This window comes from Schistocerca gregaria, chromosome 4 (assembly GCF_023897955.1).
Source record: "Schistocerca gregaria isolate iqSchGreg1 chromosome 4, iqSchGreg1.2, whole genome shotgun sequence".
In the NCBI taxonomy this organism is placed as follows: domain Eukaryota; kingdom Metazoa; phylum Arthropoda; class Insecta; order Orthoptera; family Acrididae; genus Schistocerca; species Schistocerca gregaria.
In genome coordinates, this window is record NC_064923.1 from 484,842,396 (window position 1) to 484,867,696 (window position 25,301).

The following is a 25,301-nucleotide window of genomic DNA, read 5'->3' on the forward strand; positions in this document are numbered from 1 at the left end:
GAAGACTATGAGGGTTGTTGCGATGGGCCTTAGACTTGAGGGCTCCCCACACAAAATAATCGCACACTGACAGATCAGGTGACCTGGGTGGCCACTTAGGGCCACGACCACACTGACCTCTCCTAACAACTCTGTCAGGCGTGAAGATTGTGTAAATGTGCTCCAAGGCTCGGCCGGCTGTATGGGCAGTTGCTCCATCCTGTTGGAAGTAACTGTATCTCTTTTCCTCCTCCGTTAATGCTGACGCTCATGGTTTCAAAATGTTGGCAACGTAACAAGCAGAGATCAGCGTCCGATGAAAGAAGATGGGACCAGCAATGCGGCCTGCAAAAATAGCACACCGAACCCCAACCTTCTGATCAGGCAATGATGTTTCACGTAAGTTAAGCGGATTCTCCGCTGCCCAGAACCTGTGATTCTGTGAGTTGACATAACCACTCAGGTGAAACCCGGCTTCATCAGACATAAAGAACAGATCCATGTCCAAATCATTCATTGTCATCTTAGTGAACAGCCACTCTCAAAACTGCAGGCGCTGAGGAGCATCTACTGGTTTCAGCGCACGAGCAACAGACGCTCGGTAGGGATGCAGGTGCAGGCCCAGGTGACGTATTCGTCCACATGATCGACGTGATGTGCTAGTCTCTTGCGACAGGCGTAAGGTTGATTTGGTAGGACTCTGAAGCATTTTCTAGTGAGCTGCAGCCATATTTTCTGGTATGTGGGCACGTTTCGCATTTTTCTTTGACTTGTTGGAAAGACGACGGTTCAATCCCGTCTCCGGCCATCCTGATTTAGGTTTTCCGTGATTTCCCTAAATCGTTTCAGGCAAATGCCGGGATGGTTCCTTTGAAAAGGGCACGGCCGATTTCCTTCCCAATCCTTCTCTAGCCCGAGCTTTCGCTCCGTCTCTAATGACCTCGTTGTCGACGGGACGTTAAACACTAACCACCACCACCACCACTTGTTGGAAACAGATTATGTCTGATGCCACTTTCGGACTAAGCATTGAATGGCGCTCTTTGGTGGCTCTGGAGACCATTACACGTCTCAGAAAACAAATGATCACACCGTTTCCACGACTTTGTTGTCACGTAACTTTCCACAACGAACACCCGTTGCTCCGTTGTGAGTACCGTCGTCCCCTTTGCACTGCTCTACACACACAGACAGAGACTACGCTCTGAGTGGTGTGATCATGTGGCGGGCGCAAACGTGGTGCTCGCTTCATGGGGTGTAGTTACATGCATACATGCATACATTCACATCCAATCATATCCACTCGTCCGGGCCACTTTTAATTGCCCGACCCTGTATAGGGCGATCGGTTTCAACCGCATGTATAGTGCATACAGTGTTTACCCCAGTAACTTGTCAGTGCACTAAATTACAACTTTCCATAGGTCATTACTAAAGTATTCAAGAGCTGCTAAATTTTTCCAGTTAGAATTTTCATCACATACACAAGAACCAGTAGATACCTATCCAGTACATTGCAGTATGTTGTAGTGTCTGTGAAACAGTGTATGAAATCAGTATGAATTACAAGGGTTGACTGCAAAGTAATGCCTCCAGCTTCGTAACTGTTCAACAGTTGGCAGCATTGGTATGCGGCAGGTACTAGCTTGTTCCGTAGCCTCTTCTCTACAGCTCTGGTTGGCGGGAAGCCTTAGCATTGAACGGTTGTGTTGCTACAGTGTAAAATATGGAACCCTGCCCAGACCGTCGGTCAATGCGATATAAGCAAGTTGCAGTCATTGAATTCTTGACAGCAGAAGGTGTCACCCCAAAAGAGATTCATCAGAGAATGAAAGCAGTTTATGGTTATTGTGTAGATATGAGTACTGTGCATCATTGGGCGAGTAAGTTTAAAGATTTTGACTTGGGAACATCTGACCTGCGTGACAAACACAGAGTTAGAGGCCCTGTGACAGCAACCACCGAGTTTCACAAGTAAAATCTTGACAGATTGATTCAGGATGATCGCCGTATCGCTCAGAGATAAACTGCAAGCACAAATGGCATTTCACATGAACGTGCGTGTCACATTATCGCTTTGTTTGGCTATCGGAAGATCTGTTCAAATGGTTCAAATGGCTCTAAGCACTATGGGACTTAACATCTGAGGTCATCAGTGTCCTCGACTTAGAACTACACATCGAAGCCAGAGGCAGGATTCGAACTTGCGACCGTAGCAGCCACGTGGTTCCGGACTGCAGCGCCTAGAATCGTTCGACCACAGCGGCCGGCGGAACATCTGTGCATGATGAGTACCCCGGACGCTGATTCCTGAAATGAAAACGCACGGACTTGAAATTTAGCACCGTCTGACTTCCATTTGTTCCCGATGATGAAGAACCATCTGCGGGGACATCATTATGCTTATGATGATGACACTGAGAGAACTGTGAGTTGTGGTTGCTGAAACAGAGTGCCGAATTCTTCCTTGAAGGCTTGAGAAAACTTGTTCATCGTTGGCAGAAATGTACCCAATTGGCTGGTGATTATGTGGAAAAGTGAATATTGGTAATTACAAGTCATATTCTAAGGATTATTTCTGCGTTTGATTTATTAAAATATTCCCATCCAAACCCAATTAACGAAGGTGCAGGTATTACCTTACATACATATTTTTCTTTCCTTATTCGTAAATGAAATATAAGATAGTTTAAATGTGATCTTTCATGCAAATGATCAGTATGTACTACTATAAACACTGGTAAACATGTAACAATCATTAATATTCTTGTATCGGAAAAAGATGGCACTGACGTGATACATGCAGCAAGCGAACATCTAAATAAGTAATTGACCAACATACTAGATGTGTTTGACAGAGGTACCGGTGGAAGTTCGTGCAACAGTTGCCGTCGATCTCGTCGTCAGCGTTTACAACGGCGTAGGTACACTAAACATGTGGAGCAAGTCATAGGTTATTCTCTGTATACACGTAAGCAATAGCTTTTCACATAATGTAAATTAAAAATAGTTCCCATCCTCCAATTCTGCCCGAGTTTTTAGACTGATTTCCATTGGGAAGACGGCAAATGCGGGGACTGCATATCCCTTTCCAAATACACTGTATGATCAAAAGTATTCGGACACCTATTAGTAGACATTAATATGGCGCGCTTCCACTCTTCGCCTTTATGACGTTTTGAACGCTTGGGAAACTTTTAGTGAGGAGCCTAAATGTCTGTGGAGGAATGGCAACCCATTCCTCCTTAAGAGTGGAAACCAGAGAAGCTAATGATTTTGGACGCTAGAGACTGGAGCGAATGCTACGTTGTAACTCATTCAAAAGATATTCCACTCCGTCCAGGTCCGGACTGCGGTCAGGTCAGTCTATTTTAGGAATGTTATTGTCAACAAACAATTTTCTCACGATACTGCTGTATGACGAGCTTCAGTGTCATGCTGGTACACACAGCGCCCCCGAAATGTTCTCCACTTTACACAAAAAATAATGTTTTAAAATGTCTTCATATGCTTCCCCTTTTAACGTTTTTTAAAGAAAAATATCACGGAAAACACTCCCAACCACTTCCTCCGCACTTCACTGCTGACACTGCAAATGCTGGAAGGTAACGTCTTCCAGGCATTCGCCGAACCAAAACCGTTCCATTGGACCGTCACAAGATATAACGTGATTCACCGCTCCAAATCACTCGTTTCCAGTCGCCTACTGTGAAGTGGCGTCGCTCTTTACCCCTCTTCAAGCATCGCTTAACGTTGACCCCATTCTTGTGGACTCACTACTTACAGTCATTGTGCGAACCTGATTTCATGCGATTTTTATAACAACCTTCGGCAATGCTTGACGGTCCCTGTCCATCACTACATGGGGTTTGCCTGGTCTTACTTTAGCTGTGTTTGCTCCTTCACGTTTCCACTTCATAGTGACTGTCGAGTTTGGCGCTATATAAATGTTGAAATATCCCTGATGAATTTGTTCCTTCGGTGATATCGAATGACTATTTCACGTTTGAAATCACTGAGCTTTCCTCACCGTCACTGTTATTATTTCTCTACTGAAAACAAAATTCTCCCTCCTACCTTATACAAGGGCTGGTTCGTCACTCGTGGAATGTAACAGTCAATTCCGCATTACATATTTCAATTGGAATTCCCTCTGTCTCATTATCAGATCGCTTCGAATCTGGCTTAAGCGGACTTTACAATGGACCATATACGTATCTACCAGTGTGCTCTACCTTCAAAGGTGTAGATTAAAAGATACAGATTTACACACGAATAAGTAAAGTAATCATAGCAGAGAGCCATAATCCAGATTATAGCAGAGAACCATCATCCAGCTTACCCTGAAGAAGTCCCAAGTGGATCCGTGGTAGAGCGTCCCGTACTCGACCTCCGTCTGCGAGGCCAGGTCCTCAGGGCTGTTGATGGGCGCGACCATGCGCTCCACCGTGAGGAAGGCCGCCAGGTTGGCCGTGTAGGATGAGATGAGGATCAGCGTGAAGAACCACCACACGCTGCCGACGATGCGGCCAGAGATAGACCTGTCGAGTGCCAGGGTCCGTCACAAAAGCCGCGGACACACGTGTGAGGCGTTGTCCCGTCTTTACGAGGCCTACAGTGCTACGACTTCATATCTTTACGTCCGTGTTTCTGCACTCTGTGCCGTTACTGAATATGTTGGCAAGCAGAAATTCATAACCGTAACATTAGAACAAAGAAAAACCCCACCCTTCGTTTGGTTATTTACATCACATCAAAGAAAGGAGAACTGTACGATAAATTGCAGTGTAAAATTGGTTGCTATTAAGGAACAATGTGGTAACTTCTACATTCACTTTAGTATCTAATTCTGAAGATTTTGTCATCAAGTGACGAAAAAACCGTGCACCATTTAGAGCTTCAGACTGTAGGTCAACTAATTAGTGTTATGTATTATTGATAAAGCCTATCTCATTGTCGGTGATCGATTGTGATTGATTAATTTTTTTGGAACTCAAGATAATACGGAGATTCTCAGAGATCTTCAGACAAGAGCTGCTTTCCCTACTGATAAAATCTATGTTGATTCCTTAAGACAGTAGTTGCAGTGTGTAAGTAGGCTGTTTAGGTTTTCTTGTTGGTAACGCCACGTAGCGCTCTGTATAAAAATCACTGGCTGTGCTGTGTGCAGTCTGTGGCTGGTTTGCATTGTTGTCTGCCATTGTAGTGTTGGGCAGCGGCAGCTGGATGTGAACAGCGCATAGCGTTGCGCAGTTGGAGGTGAGCCGCCAGCAGTGGTGGATGTGGGAGAGAGATGGCGGAGTTTTGAAATTTGTAAGACTGGATGTCATGAACTGCTATATATATTATGACTATTAAGGTAAATACATTGTTTGTTCTCTATTAAAATCTTTCATTCGCTAACTATGCTTATCAGTAGTTAGTGCCTTCCGTAGTTTGAATCTTTTATTTAGCTGGCAGTAGTGCCGCTCGCTGTATTGCAGTAGTTCGAGTAACGAAGACTTTGTAGGGATTTTTGAAAATCAGATTGCGCTGCGCTAAAAATATTGTGTGTCAGTTTAAGCACAGTCTTGTATAATTTTTCCAAGGGGACGTTTCAAGTGTTTTTACCAAAAACGTTGAAAGAACTGCGCAACTACAGTGTAGAGGTAAGATGCTGCTAAGTACTGTTCGCCCTACCACCCTCCGCCGGCCGCTGTGGCCGAGCGGTTCTAGGCGCTTCAGTCTGGAACCGCGAGACCATGCCTCGGGCATGGATGTGTGTGATGTCCTGAAATTAGTTAACTTTAAGTAGTTCTAAGTTCTAGGGGACTGATGACCTCAGATGTTAAGTCCCATAGTGCTCAGAGCCATTTGAACCTATCGCTCTTTCATAAGCGTCATCTACACTGTTCAACCAGAACATTGTGGCCACCTACCTAGTAGCCGGTATGTCCACTTTTGGCACAGATGATAGCAGTGGTGCGACGTGGCATGGAAGCAGTCAGGACTTAGTAGATCTCCAGAGGACGTTAGTGTAACATCTGCACACACAAGTCATCTAATGCCCGTAAATTCCGGGGAGGGGGCGATGATCTCTGACGGCACTTCCAATCATATCCAAGATGTTTTCTATCGGGTTCAGATCAGGCGAGTTGGTGGTCCAGCACATCAGTTGCAGCTCGCCACTGTGTTATTCGAACCATTCCATCACACTCCTGGCCGTGTGACATGGCGTATTATCTTAATGAAAAAGTGCCACTCCCGGTTGGCAAACACGATCGTCATCAAAGGTTGTGTGTGGTGTGCAACCAGTTTACGATACTCCACGGCCGTCATATTGGCTTGCACGAGCTCTGGTGGACCCAACATTGGCGCATGCATGGGTCGTCGGCTGCAGGGGGCATAGTTAGGAGTGGTCGGTGCACTGTGTGTTCAGACACACCTGTACTCTGTCCAGCATTAAAGGCTGATGTTTAGTTCCGCCTCAGTTCGTAGCCTGTCCTTTTTTACCAATTTGTCCAGCCTACGACGTCTGACATCTGTAATGAGGGTTGGCCGCCCAACCCAATGGCATCTGGCTGTTATTTCACCTAGGTTTCTCCACGTGCTGAAGACACTGGAGCACTCGACAAGTCGCGCTGTTTCCGACAAGCTCGTGCTGAGCCTCTGGGCATCACAATCAGTCCTCGCTCAAACTCAGATAGATCGCGCAGCTTACCCATTCTACACATGGACAGCACTCTCACTGAAACTATACGCACCGTGCGTGTGTCTGACTAGCAATCATTCCTAGCCTGGTAACACTGCTGTCGCCTGGATGGGTTTCCAAGGTTAGTTTCTTTCAGAGTTCTTTGCTTTAGCATTTATATAAATCAAATTTATTTTACTTTGGGATCATTTGAAAGTCTTTGTTTTAGTATAACAGTATGTTCCGAACCGGATCTCATGACTCGAATTGTTGTCGCTGATCCAGAATTGTTATCACGATGGTCTTTCTGAACAAGTTAGTCAAATAATAAAAGGTGATACAGTGTATAGATTCAAGAACTGTAATAAAACTTTAATAGGCCGACCTCTGTGGCTTAGAGGTCATGAATCGACTCCCACTTTGGATGTTGGTGTAGGCTCTAAATGTGCCTTGTCTATGTGAGACATATATATTGTCAAGAACTGATAGCAAGAAATCGAGTGTAATAGGAAAATAAAATGTGTGGTCAATACATATAAAGATGCTTATGATTTCTGCATCGCAGTGCTGGCTGTTAGCTGAGCAGCCAAATACTAAGTTTTTTATTTGTTCGTATTTGCTCCGAGAGCGCCTCTAAGTATTTAAAAATTTACATGCGTCCAAATATCTCTGTAAATGTGTATCCTGCTTAAATTTACTTGTATATGCCTTCAGATATGTTACTATAAAATACTTCTGGCCTGACCAATAACGACCTGAACAGCCCTTAATTATTTCAGTTTTCGTTTATGGAATGTGCTAACTCCAAATAGAAAATTATGTTATTTGCTGTTTGAATATAAGCTCGAAGACCAGATACTGGATTAATGGAAAGATAAGAAAAAGGGGCTGAAGCATTGTTGGGTATTCGTAGAAGGTAGTTGATATTTCACATATGGTGTGCAAAGGGTTCTTTAGGGAAGGAAGATTATGGGTTGACCTACTGTTAACAATATGATGCGACAGAAATCACGGGATGGTACTTGAGTTTCGTCAGATTAATTGTGTAATTCTAACGAAATTCTTATTGCTAGAATTACTTTCAAATGGAGGTTTTGTCGAAGAAAAATCACGGTATTCAGTGTCAGCAACAAACAGGGGAACGCAAAAAGCGAGACCGTATCTTTAGGTCAGGGAAAGCAATCTAAGAAGAACATTTTAATGACGGAAACGAAACAACTTGAATTTGTTTTATGGGAGCTGTAGTTCATATTATTAGCTGCTTAAAAATACACTTTGTAAATGATATTTCCTTCTATTTATCGATTCACCCAATATGACGTTCAGATTCGCAATCACACTTTGCAGCGAACGGGAATCGAACCCGGGGACCCGGGCATGGGAAGCGAGAATGCTACTGCATGACCACGAGATGCGGGCAGCTAGCTCTAAATGTAAGTTAATGCGGAGCGGTAGGAAGAACAAACCTGTAATATTCTGATACAGTATCCGTAGTGTCCTGCTTGCCGCAGTGAAATCATTTAAATATCTGGGCGTAAAGTTGCAAAGCGATACGAAATGGAACGAACATGTCAGAACTGTGGTAGGGAAGGCGAATGGTGGACTTCGGTTTTTGGGAGAATTTTAGGAAACTGTGGGTCACATGTAAAGGAGACCACATGTAGGACGCTGGTGAGACGTGTTCTTGAGTACAGCTAGCGTGTTTCGGACACGCACCAGCTGGGACTGAAGAAAGACAGCGACGCAATTCAGAGGCGGGCTGATAGATTTGTTAGCGGTAGGTTCGAACAACACATAAGTGTTACGCAGATGCTTCGACACTCAAATGGGAATCCCTGGAGGGAAGGCGACGTTCTTTTCGAGGAACACTACTGAGAATCGGCATTTGAAGCTGACTGCCGAACGGTTCTACTGCCGCCAACATGCATTGCACATAAGACCGCAAAGATAAAACACGAGAAAGTAGTGTTCATACGGAGGAGTGTAGATAGTCCTTTTTCCCTCGCTCTATTTGCGAATGGAACAGGGGAGGGAATGACTAATAGTGGCACATGATGCCCTCCGTCACGCACCATACGAAAACTTACGGAGTATCTACAGGGTGTTTCAAAAATGACCGGTATATTTGAAACGGCAATACAAACTAAACGAGCAGCGATAGAAATACACCGTTTATTGCAATATGCTTGGGACAACAGCACATTTTCAGGCAGACAAACTTTCGAAATTACAGTAGTTACAATTGTCAACAACAGATGGCGCTGCAAGTGATGTGAAAGATATAGAAGACAACGCAGTCTGTGGGTGCGCCATTCTGTACGTCGTCTTTCTGCTGTAAGCGTGTGCTGTTCACAACGTGCAAGTGTGCTGTGGACAACATGGTTTATTCCTTAGAACAGAGGATTTTTCTGGTGTTGGAATTCCACCGCCTAGAACACAGTGTTGTTGCAACAAGACGAAGTTTTCAACGGAGGTATAATGTAACCAAAGGACTGAAAAGCGATACAATAAAGGATCTGTTTGAAAAATTTCAACGGACTGGGAATGTGACGGATGAATGTGCTGGAAAGGTAGGCGACCGCGTACGGCAACCACAGAGGGCAACGCGCAGCTAGTGCAGCAGGTACAGAATGGCGCACCCACAGACTGCGTTATCTTCTATATCTTTCACATCACTTGCAGCGCCATCTGTTGTTGAAAATTGTAACCACTGTAATTTCGAAAGTTTGTCCGCCTGAAAATGTACTGTTGTCCCAAGCATATTGCAACAAACGGTGTATCTCTATCGCTGCTCGTTTAGTTTTTATTGCCGTTTCAAATATACCGGTCATTTTTGAAACACCCTGTATGTAGATGTAAACGTACATGTAGATGTAGACGCATGAGCCCAATTATATTGTACCTCACAACATTCCTGAAGCATAGTCTTCATCCTGCAGCATTTCTTCATCTTCAAGCTTCCTCTTGGAATTCCTTTTAGCACTTCTTGATTCTTTGTTAACTTGAAGAGCGGATCATTCAGCTCTATGCACCTGTAGTCTGTCACACGAAAGCAATTGATCTTCCATATTAGAGCCAAATTGTATGCCTAAATTTCTCAGGACTTCCATCCTTCCTATCACTCCATCATTGAAACGTATCACTGCATTTAGAACACCAACTTTTATTTAGTTCAAAAATGGTTTAAATGGCTCTGAGCACTATGGGATTTAACTTCTGAGATCATCAGTCCCCAAGAACTCAGAACTACTTAAACCTAACTAACCTAAGGACATCACACACATCCATGCTCGAGGCAGGATTCGAACCTACGACCGTAGCGGTCGCGCGGTTTCAGACTGTAGCGCCTAGCACCGCTCGGCCACTCCGACCGGCTAGGTATTTAGTCCTACAAAAACATCGTTGGGTAATCTTTCCCACATGCAATTTGTATTCTGAGTGCCATCATGAAGACATTTACTAAGCAAAACATGGTAACTCACGTCTCTAAAAATTGCTTTTATTTCATTCGTGATAGGCTCAGGAAGATTATGCTTATGATGGTATATTTGACGACTTTCTTTTGCTTTTCGGTAACCAAACCAAAAATCTGCTCCTTTAGGGGTCCGTGAACAGAGTGTTCACCTGTGGACAACTAACGAAAGTAGATGGCCCATACAGCTTTTCTCATTGCTGTAACATCATTCAGAGGTGCACTTCATCTAATGGCAAGTCCGTAATAACTCTGAAGAAGGTCTATTTCAGTTTATGTCAATTTGCCTCGGTCAGACAGAGATTTTACATCAGGCAGCAACTTTCCTTTCAGTTCTCTTCGTAGCTTCCTCAATCTAGCATCCATTCTCTTTTGCACATGTCCTGAACACTCCAGTTTTGTTAACAAGTTAGCACTATAAACGTTGAATTCATTAATTTTATTGAAAGCTTTAGAGCCCCTGTCGCCTTGGTACTTCTTATATCCAACGTCATAAACGGGCACCAACCTCTGAAATATTTTTAGAGCTCCATGACACTCCATACCTCCACTGTAACCATCATAATTGGTAGAACACTGATGTTCAACATGTCCTTCACTGTTACCAAAGCAGGTGTGGCAGTACTTAGACAAGCACTCAACATCAACAACTTTTCCATTCTCGATAGAAGTATCACAACACCATTCAAGGAACGACGTCTTCGATGTTGCCATGTCCCAGCAGGTGCAACAGCAATGTCTCTGGTTCCACTAGTATTTACAGTTTTTTCTACTGTATCTTTCATAGATGATTTAGACACAATCGTCAAGGCATCTAAAAGTATTTTTATGTTCTTGGCTAATCTATTGAGAGGAGGAGGAAGGTCCATCAAACCACAAAACGTTTGAGCAGTCTTTTATCCTTTTACTATTGCACGCATTGCATATACTAACTTCAAATTCACATCATATGAATTATGCATAACGTTCGTAGGATATGTACTTCAACAAATACATGTGGCACTTGGGACACAAACATTCAGTAACACCCGAACAAACTGCTTCATCGAAACAAAGGTAAATACTGGCAAAGATAATCATTTACAAACACTAGAAACGTGCACTATTACCAACATACACAATGTTTCATATGTATAATCGCTGGATACAGAAAGTTCACGGCTCTTTTCGAAATAATACTAGTTGTAACACAAATGAAGGGGGCGTTGCGGCCTAAGTGACTGTAACTTTAAAATTTGCTACATATAGGTAACTTTTCATTTGAAACTGTATAATGTATATATCAATGTAATCAGGAAACACTATAGAATTTATTAAAGTAAAAAAAATTGATTTTTCCACCATTTATAAGTACCCTGTATCCGTAACTGGGGCAACTGTAAGTCCTTTAGCACCTTAGCTCCTGCCTAGTAGAACATGAGCGATTTGTTTGGTCGATGCAAAATAACATATCAGCAACAGCGGAGCACAAGCGCGATTGTGGGCAGGCTATAACTTCCAAGAAACACGAGCACTGGCAAGACAGCCGTGGATGCGCACGCGAAAAATAAGAGAAGCAGTCGAAATCTTGAAACAGCCAGACTGCATCAGCAGGAAGACGGCTACAGGCTCCCGTCGTTGCTGTATGATGGGTCGTGTGTGATCTCACTGGACACTGCCGAGAACAACCAGACAGCCTATGCACAACTGGCGCTGTCTTTCCGCCACTACCTCGGAAAACACAGCCCCAGCAGGTTGTCGCTGATTCTTATCGAGCCACAAGTTGTCAACAAGAAGTGGAAACCGCAAATAGTTGGCCACGTATCCCTTCCCTGTGCCCTGATACCAGAGACGGCCGAGAATTATCCATGGGTGTAGAGCATTCGTTCGTGTGCAGATCTCTCTCGCACGCTTCTCTCACTACCACACCTCGCTGCCTGAGCGAGACGAGGGGGAAGACGGGAAAATTGCGAACGCGTCGCATTATATGGCAATGCAAACACTCAAGGAATATTGAACAGCTTGCATAGAGAGCTGTTGGTTTTGTACTTCTCAAAAACATAGATCGAAACAAAACCAGTTTTCACTGTTATTTAATTATTTTTGGTTCGCTGAAGACATAATCAAGGTTATACTGCGCAAAAAGTAACAACACATGTTGAGGTCCAAACAGTTTTGAGGGTACTATTAGATATACCAAAACAAAAAATCGGTTGTAAACAAGGTGAAAGATAAAAAATTGCCTGTTAGAAAAAAAGTTAACATGAAATTGATTCATGATGTTAAAAGTAATGAAGCAAAGTAGATGTATAGTACTGTTATTACAATTACACGATTAACGACAGCACAAAGAAGCGTAACAATAATAAAAACAACATGTGTAAAACACATCCTAACAAGTAAATACATTGATACAGAAATACTGGTATCCAACACAAAATCATTTATGTAGAATATACTTCTTTGTGGAACTAAAAGCTGGACACTGGTGAAACAGGAGAGCTACTCGAGGCAACATAAATATAGTGTTATTCTAAATGATAGACCCATTTTCAAAACTTCGTATTTATTCAAGTATAATTCCAAAATTAAAAAGCTTTATACCAATGAAATGAGGAAGTTTCAAAACTCTTTTTCATAACGTCTTATATCAATTTAATCAATTAAATAATTTGTAATGAATTAGTTATTAATAATTATTTAATAATTAGAAATGTGATAAATGTTCCCTGTGGCCACTGTTGGCTGCACGGCAAACATCGACGCGGTAGCCGAACTCGTCCCACACATGCGAAAGCGTATCTGCTGTTACAGAGTGCACGGCAGCAGTGATCCGATTCCGCAGATCGTTCAGAGTGGCTGGTAGAGGCGGGACGTAAACAGCTTGCTTCACATAACACCATAACAAATAGTCGCAGGGTGTGAGATCAGGAGATCTCTGTGGTCAGAAGTGCAGATCCAGGTTCTCAAGTCCCCTGCGACCGATCTAGCGCTGAGGAAGGAAGTCATTCATAAAATCTCATACTTCACGGTGACAATGGAGCGGAGCTCCATCCTGTTGGAAAATGAAGTTCTGGGAATCTTCCATAATTTGAGGGAACAGCTACTGGGGATGCGGCACAGAACACGTTGATCTTCGTTGAGTCTCTTTCACGCTGGAATGGCGAATGTAGATTTTACAAACCCCATATCCGAACATTGTGTCTGTCGACTTTTCCACTAAGGTGGAACGTCGCTTCATCGCTAAAAATTAGACGATATAGAAATGCGTTATCCGACATCTTTGCTATTACATAAGCGGGACACTTCTCTTTGTCATTGGAGGTGGGAGGCTGCACAAGTTGCAATCGGTAGGGCTTGTACAGCAAACGCCGTCTCAGAACTTTCCATACAATTGGTTGTGGCATTACAAGTTCTCGACTGGCTCTATTGGTAGACTTACTGGGACCGGGCACAAAACTTTCTTGAATCCGTCGGACATCATCCTCTGACACACGCAGTCGGTCTGTGCTTTTTCCTTTGCACCCACTCCCAGTCTGTTCAAATTGCTTAAACCAACGGCTAATGCTTTTGCGAGTTGGTGGTTGAATACGGAATTTGATAAGAAATGCCCTCTGCACTGCAATTTACGACTCACTTTTCGTGACCTCAAGAACACAGAAAACCTTGTGCTCCACTGTTTCCATCTCACTCACAACTGACAGTAAAACGGAATGGCGGCCCTATTGCCGCGTGAATCTTACCGGCCGCTTCTGGAACTATCAACGCCCGCCCGTCACCACCCTCCAAAAACTTTGAAACTTCCTCTTTTCATTGGTGTAAAGCTTGTTCATTTTGGATCTGTACTTGAATACATACGAATTTTTGTAAATGGGTCCATCATTTAGAATAACCCTGCATTGATACTATGGCGAGAACCGGCCAGAAGGAAAATGGATGGAGAGAGAAACAAACCAAAAAGTATTACTGAACATAAAGGGAAACAGAGGTCTGATTAAAGAGAGAAAGAGTTGGAAACGTTTAGCTCATAGTTTTATATCGAACACCTTTCTAATGAATGTGTTTGAAAGTATAAGGGTGTGAGACGTGTATATTTCTGTTGTCTATTGTCAAACCACAATTTATTAAAGATGTTTATATTTTATTAATAGGATTAAGTAGGAATAATTAATACTTGTCATGTTGGAAATAATTGTGGTTGCAGGGAAGTGTTGTTGGCAGGAGAGACCGCACATTGATTTAATTGTAAATAGGGCGGGAGAGACAGCGTATGGATACATTTTAAGAAAAGAGCGGGAAAGACCGCGCATTGATACATTTTGTAATGGTAGCAGGGATTGTCTGCACCAGAAAGCATTGTTGGCGGCGAGATCGCACTTTAGCGCTCCTAGGAAGTCAGTAGTAAGCGAGAAGTGAAGCGAGTCGGTAGCAGGTCTGAAGCGAGAGGTTGAGAGGAGCGGTGTGCCTGCCAGCCACCAAAAAATGGTTCAAATGGCTCTGAGCACTATGGGACTCTACTGCTGTGGTCATTAGTCCCCTAGAACTTAGAACTACTTAAACCTAACTAAGCTAAGGACATTACACACATCCATGTCCGAGGTAGGATTCGAACCTGCGACCGTAGCAGTCGCACGGTTCCGGACTGCGCGCCTAGAACCGCGAGACCACCGCGGCCGGCTGTCAGCCACCAGCTATGATTTACAAGAGATTATAAACGGAAGTACCTATTATCATAAGAGGAACTAATATTATTGAATTTTTTTTTATTTTTGAGAAACTCAAGACCACTGAAGATATGTTTGCGCAATGCTAGTTGTAAAGTCCCATTTGAACGTTTGTAAAATCATTTCTTTCAGAATATAATTAATTTTTTGCCAGCAATATTGTATTACTGATTATAATCCATCCCAAAAACCGTCAGCGTAAAACTTTGCAAAATTTTATTGTTGTCAAGAAAAAGATTAACTATGAATTACGTAACTTCAGTCAAATTAAATAAAGAATAACGTGAGATTTGCTATTAAAGAAGAACGCCAGCTTTGGTAATAAATACAGCCACTTATTATGACAGCCCAGCATCAGCTAATAGAGTATAGTGAAACATAGTAAGTATATTCATGTCGCAGTTGGATGTAGCAGTCAGATGGCGATCCAGTAACAGCAAAAAAGGTAAAGAACAGTTTGGGGTTATTGCAAGTAACGACTGAGGGCCACGACGACGACACATTCTGTTTCGTCGAAATAATCAGAAAGTCACTTTTAATAGGCAGCAATTGAATTTGTATGCGAAGATTGAGAAAGAGAATTAATTTCAAATGGAAGATTTCATTTGTCATTATTAAGCAAGTGATAGAAATCCTAAGGGAAGGTTTCATAGGTTATTGTAGAAGGGAAGGTTGCGTAGCAAAAGAGATATAGAGGAGACGGGAAAGTTTCAAGGGAAATAAACGAAGGGATGCCCAGTAAAAGTATAGTTTGTGAACACCAAAACAAGGAAAGATTAAAATATTGTGGAGATACACAAAGAGTAGGCAGTGGCTGAGTAGAATAGTTACTTTCAGAAGATGAAACCTCTAGGAAATTAATGAGCGAATGAATGAGTTGAAACATAAGTGGGCAGGCAAGCACACTGTCTGACGGGGCAGAATGTGTCTCCATACTTGCCGTTGGACAATTCACCTGGGCGTGATGTCACAGCCCTGCTGCATGAACGCTCCTAGGGCGAACCACAGGCTGTTGAGGATGCTGAAGTCGTTGGTGAGCGCGCTGCAGTCGGTCGTCTTGCCACTGCCGCCTCCACCGCCGCCGCCACCGCCGCCACCGCCGCCACCCCCGCCGCCCCCGCTGCCTAGCGGGCCGATGCCCAGGGCAGCGACGCCGCCTCCGGGCGTCCCGACGCCCACGATGGCCAGCCCGGCCGTCTCGTCGAACGGCGGCTGCGGCAGGCGCCACTCGTACGGCGAGAAGCGCGACACGATGAACAGCACGATGCTGACGCCCACGTACGAGAAGATGACGCACACCCAGATCTCCTTGCTCAGCGGGTTCAGGAAGCTGAACACGCCCGGCTTCTGCTTCATCGGCTTCTTGATCATGATGCTGATGCCGAGAGACATGAACGGCTTACTGAAGTCGATCACTCGTTCCCGTTCGGATGTGATCGTCATCGATGCGATGGCGATATCTGCTTCCTTGGGAATAAAATTTCATCGTTTGTAGTACTGGCAAAGAGATGAGAAATGTCACAGTTCGCAAGCATAGTCATTTTATTATTCATACTTCAAACTTTTGGAGCTGTTCACTCTCCATCACAAAAAATACTATTTGGATACTGTTGTGACACATTTGACTTCGAAGGCTTTCCCGCCGTAATAAGTATCATGATGCCAAACGATTACAGGTGTAGAACAGTGTTAAGATTATTCACGGATGTGTCACAGCGAACCGACTGTCTCCTATACCCCTTGCAAGAAAAGAACCAAGGCCATAATAAGAAAAAAGCGCCGTTACTAGCTGGTGTGCTAGAGAGCATGTTGCGAAGAACATGGCAGGTTACTCGAATTTATCACAGTGTACTGGCGAACAGTTTCCGTCGTTTGTGGTAGACATTCAAATCTACAAGTGTTTTACATCAACACTAGCAAACGGCTATTTGTGAGGGATTTAGAACCGTTGTCATGAGTACAAGCTCGTGGCTATGTCTGAGTCTCTGGTGCAAGATTCTGGCTCAAGCTTTGTGAACTCCTGGATACACCTTTGGGTTTAGGTGTCCAGGTACTTGCTGGCTCATGATGCATGAAAAAATGGCTCCGGATCAAAAAGCACCAGAGAAGTTAATGAAGGCTTAACATTCAATGATTTTGTCCTCTAACTAGCTCCATACCTCCCAGCTACGAAAGAGACTGATACCCTTTCTTTGACCGAAATGTGTGGGGAGGATAGCATGGACTCATCATCCTGATCAGTGAATTACGGGCATAGACTGACAACTACCAGGATGGGTGGTGATAGTAACTTAATCCACCTTCTACACCTCTGAACATTTCAGGAGTTGGGCATTTCTGCTTGGTGCCTGATATGATCGGAAACTGAAAAGTTCCTGTGCCTGGTGCCGATTTTGATCTTGGAGATGAGAACCTAGGTCTCATGCTTGGTATGTGGGACCTGCGTTGGTCAATGATTATGTCTGACCAACTGCAGACCTCGTCCTTTCACAACCTGTAGTTTGTCTTACACGCTACTTGCTGAACTTATTGTATGAATGCGTTAATTTAAATAAGGGATCACAATATCGGCGACTCTGCCATGTAGTTTACCATGGGTTCTTTTCACTGGGTTGCAAAAGACGCTGGATAAAGATTTTCGTCATCGGAGAGTGTCACCCTTCTTAAAAAATTTAGTTCTTCTGGCGTAAGTCCTAGTGGTGGTTTATGGAGCTTGACAGTGGGTCGACCAACGGAGGTTTCTTGAGAATGCCCTGGATGGAAGTGTAAAACTAATACAGTTAGTGGTCAAATTAAAGTCCCGGTTCTTATCTACAACTCGCGCTGCTGGCCAGAAACTCTCTCTTATGGAAATTTGGAACAGAGCTGTACGTAGGCACCATGGCTCGCCCGTGCCCAGCAGTAATGGGCGAAGACACTAACTATGGAGAAGGGAGTTGCACTCTTGTTATCTGGTCGAACGAATGAGGTTTCTACCATTATGTGGATGATTCATGGTGCTGTAGTGGTCGAAAGGCCTTTTTGAGGAACTGTCTGCAAAGGGATTTGACAACTGGAAGAGGATTTGTAATCTTATTTTCTTTTCTAAATTATGAAATAATGGTTCCTTTCGTTAAAGTGGCAGGTGTGTTGAATCAGAACAAACACATATAGCTGCTGGACAATAAGGTTTTCGCATTGTGTCGTCATTTTAACCAGCACCGTGACATTATCAGCCCTGTTTCGCGAGAGGATTATAACCCAAACCGAGTTTCATCATGTGTATCACAATCGTGCATTACACGTACAGTTTTGGTACACTGGAAACGTGCGTGAAACGCATGGAAACACGATTTCTACTGGACCGATCAAGGACATTCATCAGAATTTATTGCTACTCAAAATAGCCACTTCGACAAGTTGCACAGAAATATTAGGTGCCAAGATCTGCCGTGGATGGCGTATTCATAAAACAGATTAGGCTGAATGATCCCTAAGAAGCGCTGTCGATATGCAATTCACAATGTTGGAGCGAAGCATGTGACATATTGACAAAAATAAGGGTTTTTGAAGAAACGTGAGGCTGCTGCCAAGGTCACTTTCGAAAATTCATGTAGATGGCACCAAAGTTAATGTACAGATAGTGAATGACACAGGAACTGAAACGGAGGATTGTTGTAAATATTCATTCACAACTGAAGATCAAAGGATATTGCTCAAATTAGATTTTTTCAGCTGAGCAAAGATAACTGAAATACACTCCTGGAAATGGAAAAAAGAACACATTGACACCGGTGTGTCAGACCCACCATACTTGCTCCGGACACTGCGAGAGGGTTGTACAAGCAATGATCACACGCACGGCACAGCGGACACACCAGGAACCGCGGTGTTGGCCGTCGAATGGCGCTAGCTGCGCAGCATTTGTGCACCGCCGCCGTCAGTATCAGCCAGTTTGCCGTGGCATACGCAGCTCCATCACAGTCTTTAACACTGGTAGCATGCCGCGACAGCGTGGACGTGAACCGTATGTGCAGTTGACTGACTTTGAGCGAGGGCGTATAGTGGGCATGCGGGAGGCCGGGTGGACGTACCACCGAATTGCTCAACACGTGGGGCGTGAGGTCTCCACAGTACATCGATGTTGTCGCCAGTGGTCGGCGGAAGGTGCACGTGCCCGTCGACCTGGGACCGGACCGCAGCGACGCACGGATGCACGCCAAGACCGTAGGATCCTACTCAGTGCCGTAGGGGACCGCACCGCCACTTCCCAGCAAATTAGGGACACTGTTGCTCCTGGGCTATCGGCGAGGACCATTCGCAACCGTCTCCATGAAGCTGGGCTATGGTCCCGCACACCGTTAGGCCGTCTTCCGCTCACGCCCCAACATCGTGCAGCCCGCCTCCAGTGGTGTCGCGACAGGCGTGAATTGAGGGACGAATGGAGACGTGTCGTCTTCAGCGATGAGAGTCGCTTCTGCCTTGGTGCCAATGATGGTCGTATGCGTGTTTGGCGCCGTGCAGGTGAGCGCCACAATCAGGACTGCATACGATCGAGGCACACAGGGCCAACACCCGGCATCATGGTGTGGGGAGCGATCTCCTACACTGGCCGTACACCTCTGGTGATCGTCGAGGGGACACTGAATAGTGCACGGTACATCCAAACCGTCATCGAACCCATCGTTCTACCATTCCTAGACCGGCAAGGGAACTTGCTGTTCCAACAGGACAATGCACGTCCGCATGTATCCCGTGCCACCCAACGTGCTCTAGAAGGTGTAAGTCAACTACCCTGGCCAGCAAGATCTCCGGATCTGTCCCCCATTGAGCATGTTTGGGACTGGATGAAGCGTCGTCTCACGCGGTCTGCACGTCCAGCACGAACGCTGGTCCAACTGAGTTGCGCCAGGTAGAAATGGCATGGCAAGCCGTTCCACAGGACTACATCCAGCATCTCTACGATCGTCTCCCTGGGAGAATAGCAGCCTGCATTGCTGCGAAAGGTGGATATACACTGTACTAGTGCCGACATTGTGCATGCTCTGTTGCCTGTGTCTATGTGCCTGTGGTTCTGTCAGTGTGATCATGTGATGTATGTGACCCCAGGAATGTGTCAATAAAGTTTCCCTTTCCTGGGACAATGAATTCACGGTGTTTTTATTTCAATTTCCAGGAGTGTAGATATCAGTGTAAGTATCGTTGAGAAACTAAAATTGAACTGGTCTCGGGACACGGTGGAATCTCTGTGTATACAAATCTGCAGGTGACATACCTCCTGTCTTAACCGTTGTACACCATAGATTCCTTGAATAAAAATTGTACTCTGTGGTTGGGAGAGAACACAGATCACACATCATACCAATTTACAAGCAAGATACCAGAAGAGTTTCACAAAATATCCATTATCATTGATATCTACGTATTGTAGAATTATAGAAAGATAATCCGAGCTCAAATGTAGTGAGGTATCTAGAACATCATGGATTCCAGAACGACCAGTATTGAGAGACCAAAGTGTCGCTTATTTCACATAAGCTCCTGAAAACCATGCATCAAGGAAGTCAGGTGGATGCATTACTTCTTGACTATCAGAAAGCATATGACTCAGTGCCACATCAACTCTTACTAAGGCACGAACGTTTGGTGTATTTAACAAAATTTAAGACTCGGCTGAGGTTTTCCTTGTGTTAATTTGAATGGAGAACCAACGGCAGATAAGAATTAACTTCTGGCGCACCCAAGGAGGGGTTCATTGTACATAAATGACCTGACAGGTATTATTAACAGTAATCTCAGACTTTTGCAGGTGAAGTAGCTATCTATAATGAAGTATTATCTGGTTAAAATTGCACAAATATCACGCCATGGCTTGGTGAGATTTCAAAGTGATGAAAAGTTTGGCAACTTGCTTTAAATGTTTGGAAATACAAAAGCGTAGACTTCAGAAAACGCTAAAAAAACTTAGTATGCTATGGTTATGATATCAATAAGCAACAGTTGGAATCAGTCAGCTCTTGCAAAACACATGGGAGTAATTATATGTAGAGGTATGAAACTGAATGATCACACTGGTTACGTCGCAGAGAACGCAATTAGTGTTAAAAGGATATGCATTAGAAAACTATGCGACCTACCACGGAATATTGCTGAAGTGTGGCGAAGTGATACCAAACAGGACTGACAGGAGTACTGAATGCACAAGAAAACTTGCACCACGAATTGTCACATTTAAGTCGTGGAGACGTCTGTGACCTTAAAATTCACTTCACATTGCTTGTCTCGCGCCATCACCATCTTCAGATCATAGGAAGAAGCGTTCACTCGTAAGTGTATTTCAAAAAGCCGGTTTCTCAATGTGCTTGTAAGTGAGCTTCTGCTCCCTCTCATGTTCTGGAGATAGCTGAGAACGACCGACACGGGTAATTTCAGTTTGAAATTTTATATGGTTGTGTCAGACAGTAAACTATTTTAAAATGGATGAAGTTTGACTCAAAGAAGATAATCGCGGAAATGGTGAAAATCCTGAACTGACAGACGCCTTGAGATAGACAATAGGCGTCGCCATGCCTCGGGCTAGGTAGCTTACAAACTGTCAAGACCAATATTAACGAGGGATCTAGAAATACAGGGTGTAAATTTTATGTTGACAAACCAGGATAATTCGAAAAAATAAGCTTCACAGGCAAAAATGTGTAGAATCCAAAGTTGATTATTTTCGAGGGGGACATGTGCTGGTGCTAAAAATTAGCCCGACACCCCAGCCCTCTGGGGGTGGGGTGGATGGAAACTTTAAAATTTCAAATGAGAAGTCCCATTTTTTATTGCAGAATCAAATTCTACATAAAAAACTACGTACATTTTGTCTTAAACATTTGTTCTGATTCTTGGCATTTGGCGCTGTAATTCAAGAAAATCCATGTTCTCATTTTTGCTCCGAACGTATCGTTCCAGTAGTGACTGCGGGGACACGATTACAAAAATTAACCTGTCACAGGTGTTTGTAAGGAGTTATTCTTCGCCATAGTCTATACGGGAATGGAACACGAGAAAATCTGATAAGAGGTGCAGTCGGCAGTAATCTTCGCCATACAATTCACAACTGTTTGCAGACTGTGGCAGTGGCTGTAGGTGCATATGACTCTTTGTTAAAAGTTGTCAAATAGGATGTGTACGAGACTTTCCCGTTACGAAAGCACGACATGGCTGAAATAATTGTGAATGATAAAGGAGGAGCTGTGCGTGTGATAGGCTTACTGTGTTGCTACGGCAATGTCTTACAAGTGGCTTACCCTGCGAACGAGCTCCCCCACCATTCCGTCCCAGCCGCCTTCAACGTCCGGGTTCTCAGCGCCGTATTGGCCGTCCTTCACGATCCGGAGCTCATCTGCAACAGTACGGCGCACAATCAAAAGCATGATCCCAGCAAGCACGGGCAGTACTTGGAGTGGTGTCTTTGGATTAACAAACGACAACTATCTTTCTAACTAAACAACTAAAACCGTTGCTCGGTCACACAGCACCAATTACAGGTTGCTTATCTAACGGCTTCCAGGAGCAACAGAAATTTGATTTACAACACTTCGTATAATTGTTGACCGACTTTAAAAATTAAAAATGCTGCCATAATCTGCACATTAAGAAGTCTAATCTCCTATTAAAGGTTTAAAACAGCAAGACAAGAATTACAGTTACAATACATCATCATCATCATGTATTCAAGGATTAGACCTTTTGGTCCATTCTGTTAGAATATATACATAGCGTGTTTCAAAAGTCCGGAAACTCTTTAAAAACTTTATTGTAGCCGAAACAGTTGTATTGCAAAGTATCAGTGTACATAATTTGAAACTATAATCTTGTAAGATTTTTTATAACGACATGCACTTCACAAAAACTCCATGTGGAAACCATGTGTGATCCTCCAAAGCTGACGCAATAATCGAACTCTTGCCACACAGGGGCAACATGTCTTCCGAGACTGCGGCTGTTGCTTGTTGAGTTCTCCTTTTTAAAATCCACATCACTTGGAAGAGGACGGACATACAAAATGACTCTTACATAGCTCTATAAGAAGGAATCACAAGGATTAATATCTGGAGACTTAACAGGGCATTTTAGCACACATTGGTTTGCTACTCCACATTCACCAGTCCAATGACTGGGTAGCACTGTGTTCAGATATGTCCTCATACCACCGTGAACACGTAATGTGTACCATGTAACTGAAAGACAAGGTTCTATGATTCTGTTAGCAACAGTGGCATTAACCAGTAACATCTAAAGGAAGGACTCTCTAGTAACAGATAGTTCATAGAAGAAGAAAGGCCCATAAAGTTTCTTGTGAGCAATGCTACAATAAACAATGATCTTCAGAGAATTTCGCTCGTGTCCGTTATGTGGGTTTTCTGTTCCCCAAATTCTACAATTGTGCCTATTTCCTTTCCCATTTGTATGAAATGTTGTCTCGTCCGTAAGAATTATCGAATTCAGAGACAATCATCTTCCACCAGCAATGTACAGCAATGCTCGAATCGGTGGTCATTGCCTTTGGCAAATAACGTTTGTACGAACTGTTGTTTGCATGGTTTCATGTTAATTTTTTACGTAACACACGCCACAGAGGCGTTGTCAATATTTCCAACTCACGTGAAGCTCTGCGTAGAGATTTTGCCGGACTTCTTGCCAAAGTTTCTCTCAATCGTTCCATGTCATTTGCATTCACACCTTGCAGACCACTTTTCTCGTCACACAAACACCCAGTTTCAACGAACTTTGCATGGCAGCTGTAGAGTGCCGTTCTGGTTGGTGCTGCTTTTCCGTATTTCATCCTAAATTTTAGCTGGACATTCGTTGCACTCTTTGTTTTGTCAAATTCTAGCACGGAGAACGCCTTCTCAGCTCCAGAAAGCACTGCATTCATTATGATCCCACCTACCTACCATGCGTGGAACTACATGTCACATCTTCAATGAGAAAAAGAATTAATACTTCACCCTTTCAAACTATATATATATATATATATATATATATATATATATATATATATATATATATATATATATATATCATTATTTTGTAATGCTACTCATCCGTATACAATAATTTTTTTTAAGTTTCCAGACTTTTGAAAACGCTCTACATGTATACGATGGGCGTTCATTAAGTAATACAACACTTTTTTTATCGGCCAATTTCTGTAGGAAAAAAAATGCGGAATATGTTTTTGGACTGCTAGCGTTTATGGTTCCATGAAGTTCCGATAGGTGGTGGAGCTATACGTAGCCTTCAAAATGTCGTCTGTAACGGAGATGCATTCCAATCAGAGGACTGTCATTGGGTTTCCTTTGGCAGAAAACCAGAGCATCGCAGATATTCAGAGGCGCTTGCAGAATGTCTACGGAAACTTGGCGGTGAATAAGAGAACGGTGAGTCGTTGGGTGAGGCTTCTGTCGTCATCGCAATAAGGTCGCGCAAACTCGTCCGATCTCCTACGTGCCGCCGGCCACACACAGCGTCAGGAAACTGAAGAAACGACTTCAACGTGATCGTCGCAACAAAAATGCTAACGAACTACTCCTTCTCCATGACACCGCAAGGCCTCACACAAGTCTGAGTACCAGAAAGGAGCACTCTAAGCTTCTTCATTGGACTGTTCTTCCTCATCCATCCTACAGCCCGGATCTTGCACCTTCTGACTTCCATCAGTTTGCACTCTTCGGGAGGCAGAAGGTAGATGGTGAGCACGCTATTGATGCAGCAAGATGTTAGCTTCAACGTCGATCAGTCGTGGTACCATGCGGGCATAAAAGCCCTCCCAGTAAGGCAGCGTAGGGCCGTCACATTGAATAGAGACTATGGTGTACTGGAATTCAGAATAAAACCGACCTACATTAAAAAAAAAGTGACCTTACGTATTGATTGTCCCTCTTATGTATGTACTACTGGCCATTAAAATAGCTATACCACGAAGATGACGTGCTACAGACGCGAATTTCAACCGACAGGAAGAAGGTGCTGCGATATGCATATGATTAGCTTTTCAGAGCATTCTCCCAAGGCTGGCGCCGGTGGCGACACCTACAACGTGCTGACATGAGGAAAGTTTCCAACCGATTTCTCATACACAAACAGCAGATGACCGGCGTCGCCTGGTGAAACGTTGTTATACCTCGTGTAAGGAGGAGAAATGAGTACCATCACGTTCCCGAATTTGATAAAGGTCGGATTGTAGCCTATCGCGATTGCCGTTTATCGTATCGCGACATTGCTGCTCGCGTTGGTCGAGATCCAATGACTGTTAGCAGAATATTGAACCGGTGGGTTCAGGAGGGTAATACGGAACGCCGTGGTGGATCCCAACAGCCTCGTATCACAAGCAGTCGAGATGACAGGCATCTTATCCACATGGCTGTAACGGATCGTGCAGCCGCGTCTCTATCCCTGAGTCAACAGATGAGGGTTTGCAAGACAACAACCATTTGCACGAACAGTTTGA

General features: G+C 43.9%; 1 protein-coding gene across 2 annotated transcripts in view; it reads right to left on the reverse strand.

The window, feature by feature from the left end:
- Nucleotides 1-25,301, reverse strand: part of LOC126266658 (glutamate receptor 1-like) — a 380,473-nt gene that overhangs the window by 28,691 nt on the left and 326,481 nt on the right. Inside the window, exons 12-14 of one of the 2 annotated variants that reach the window (XM_049971075.1) lie at nucleotides 22,096-22,190; nucleotides 15,780-16,291; nucleotides 4,322-4,493 (exon numbers count right to left, since the gene is read on the reverse strand). In XM_049971075.1, the coding sequence (XP_049827032.1) occupies nucleotides 4,322-4,493; nucleotides 15,780-16,291; nucleotides 22,096-22,190 (779 nt within the window). Of the gene's footprint in view, nucleotides 1-4,321; nucleotides 4,521-15,779; nucleotides 16,292-22,095; nucleotides 22,191-25,301 lie in introns of both variants that reach the window. The other variant, XM_049971074.1, reaches the window with a different exon arrangement.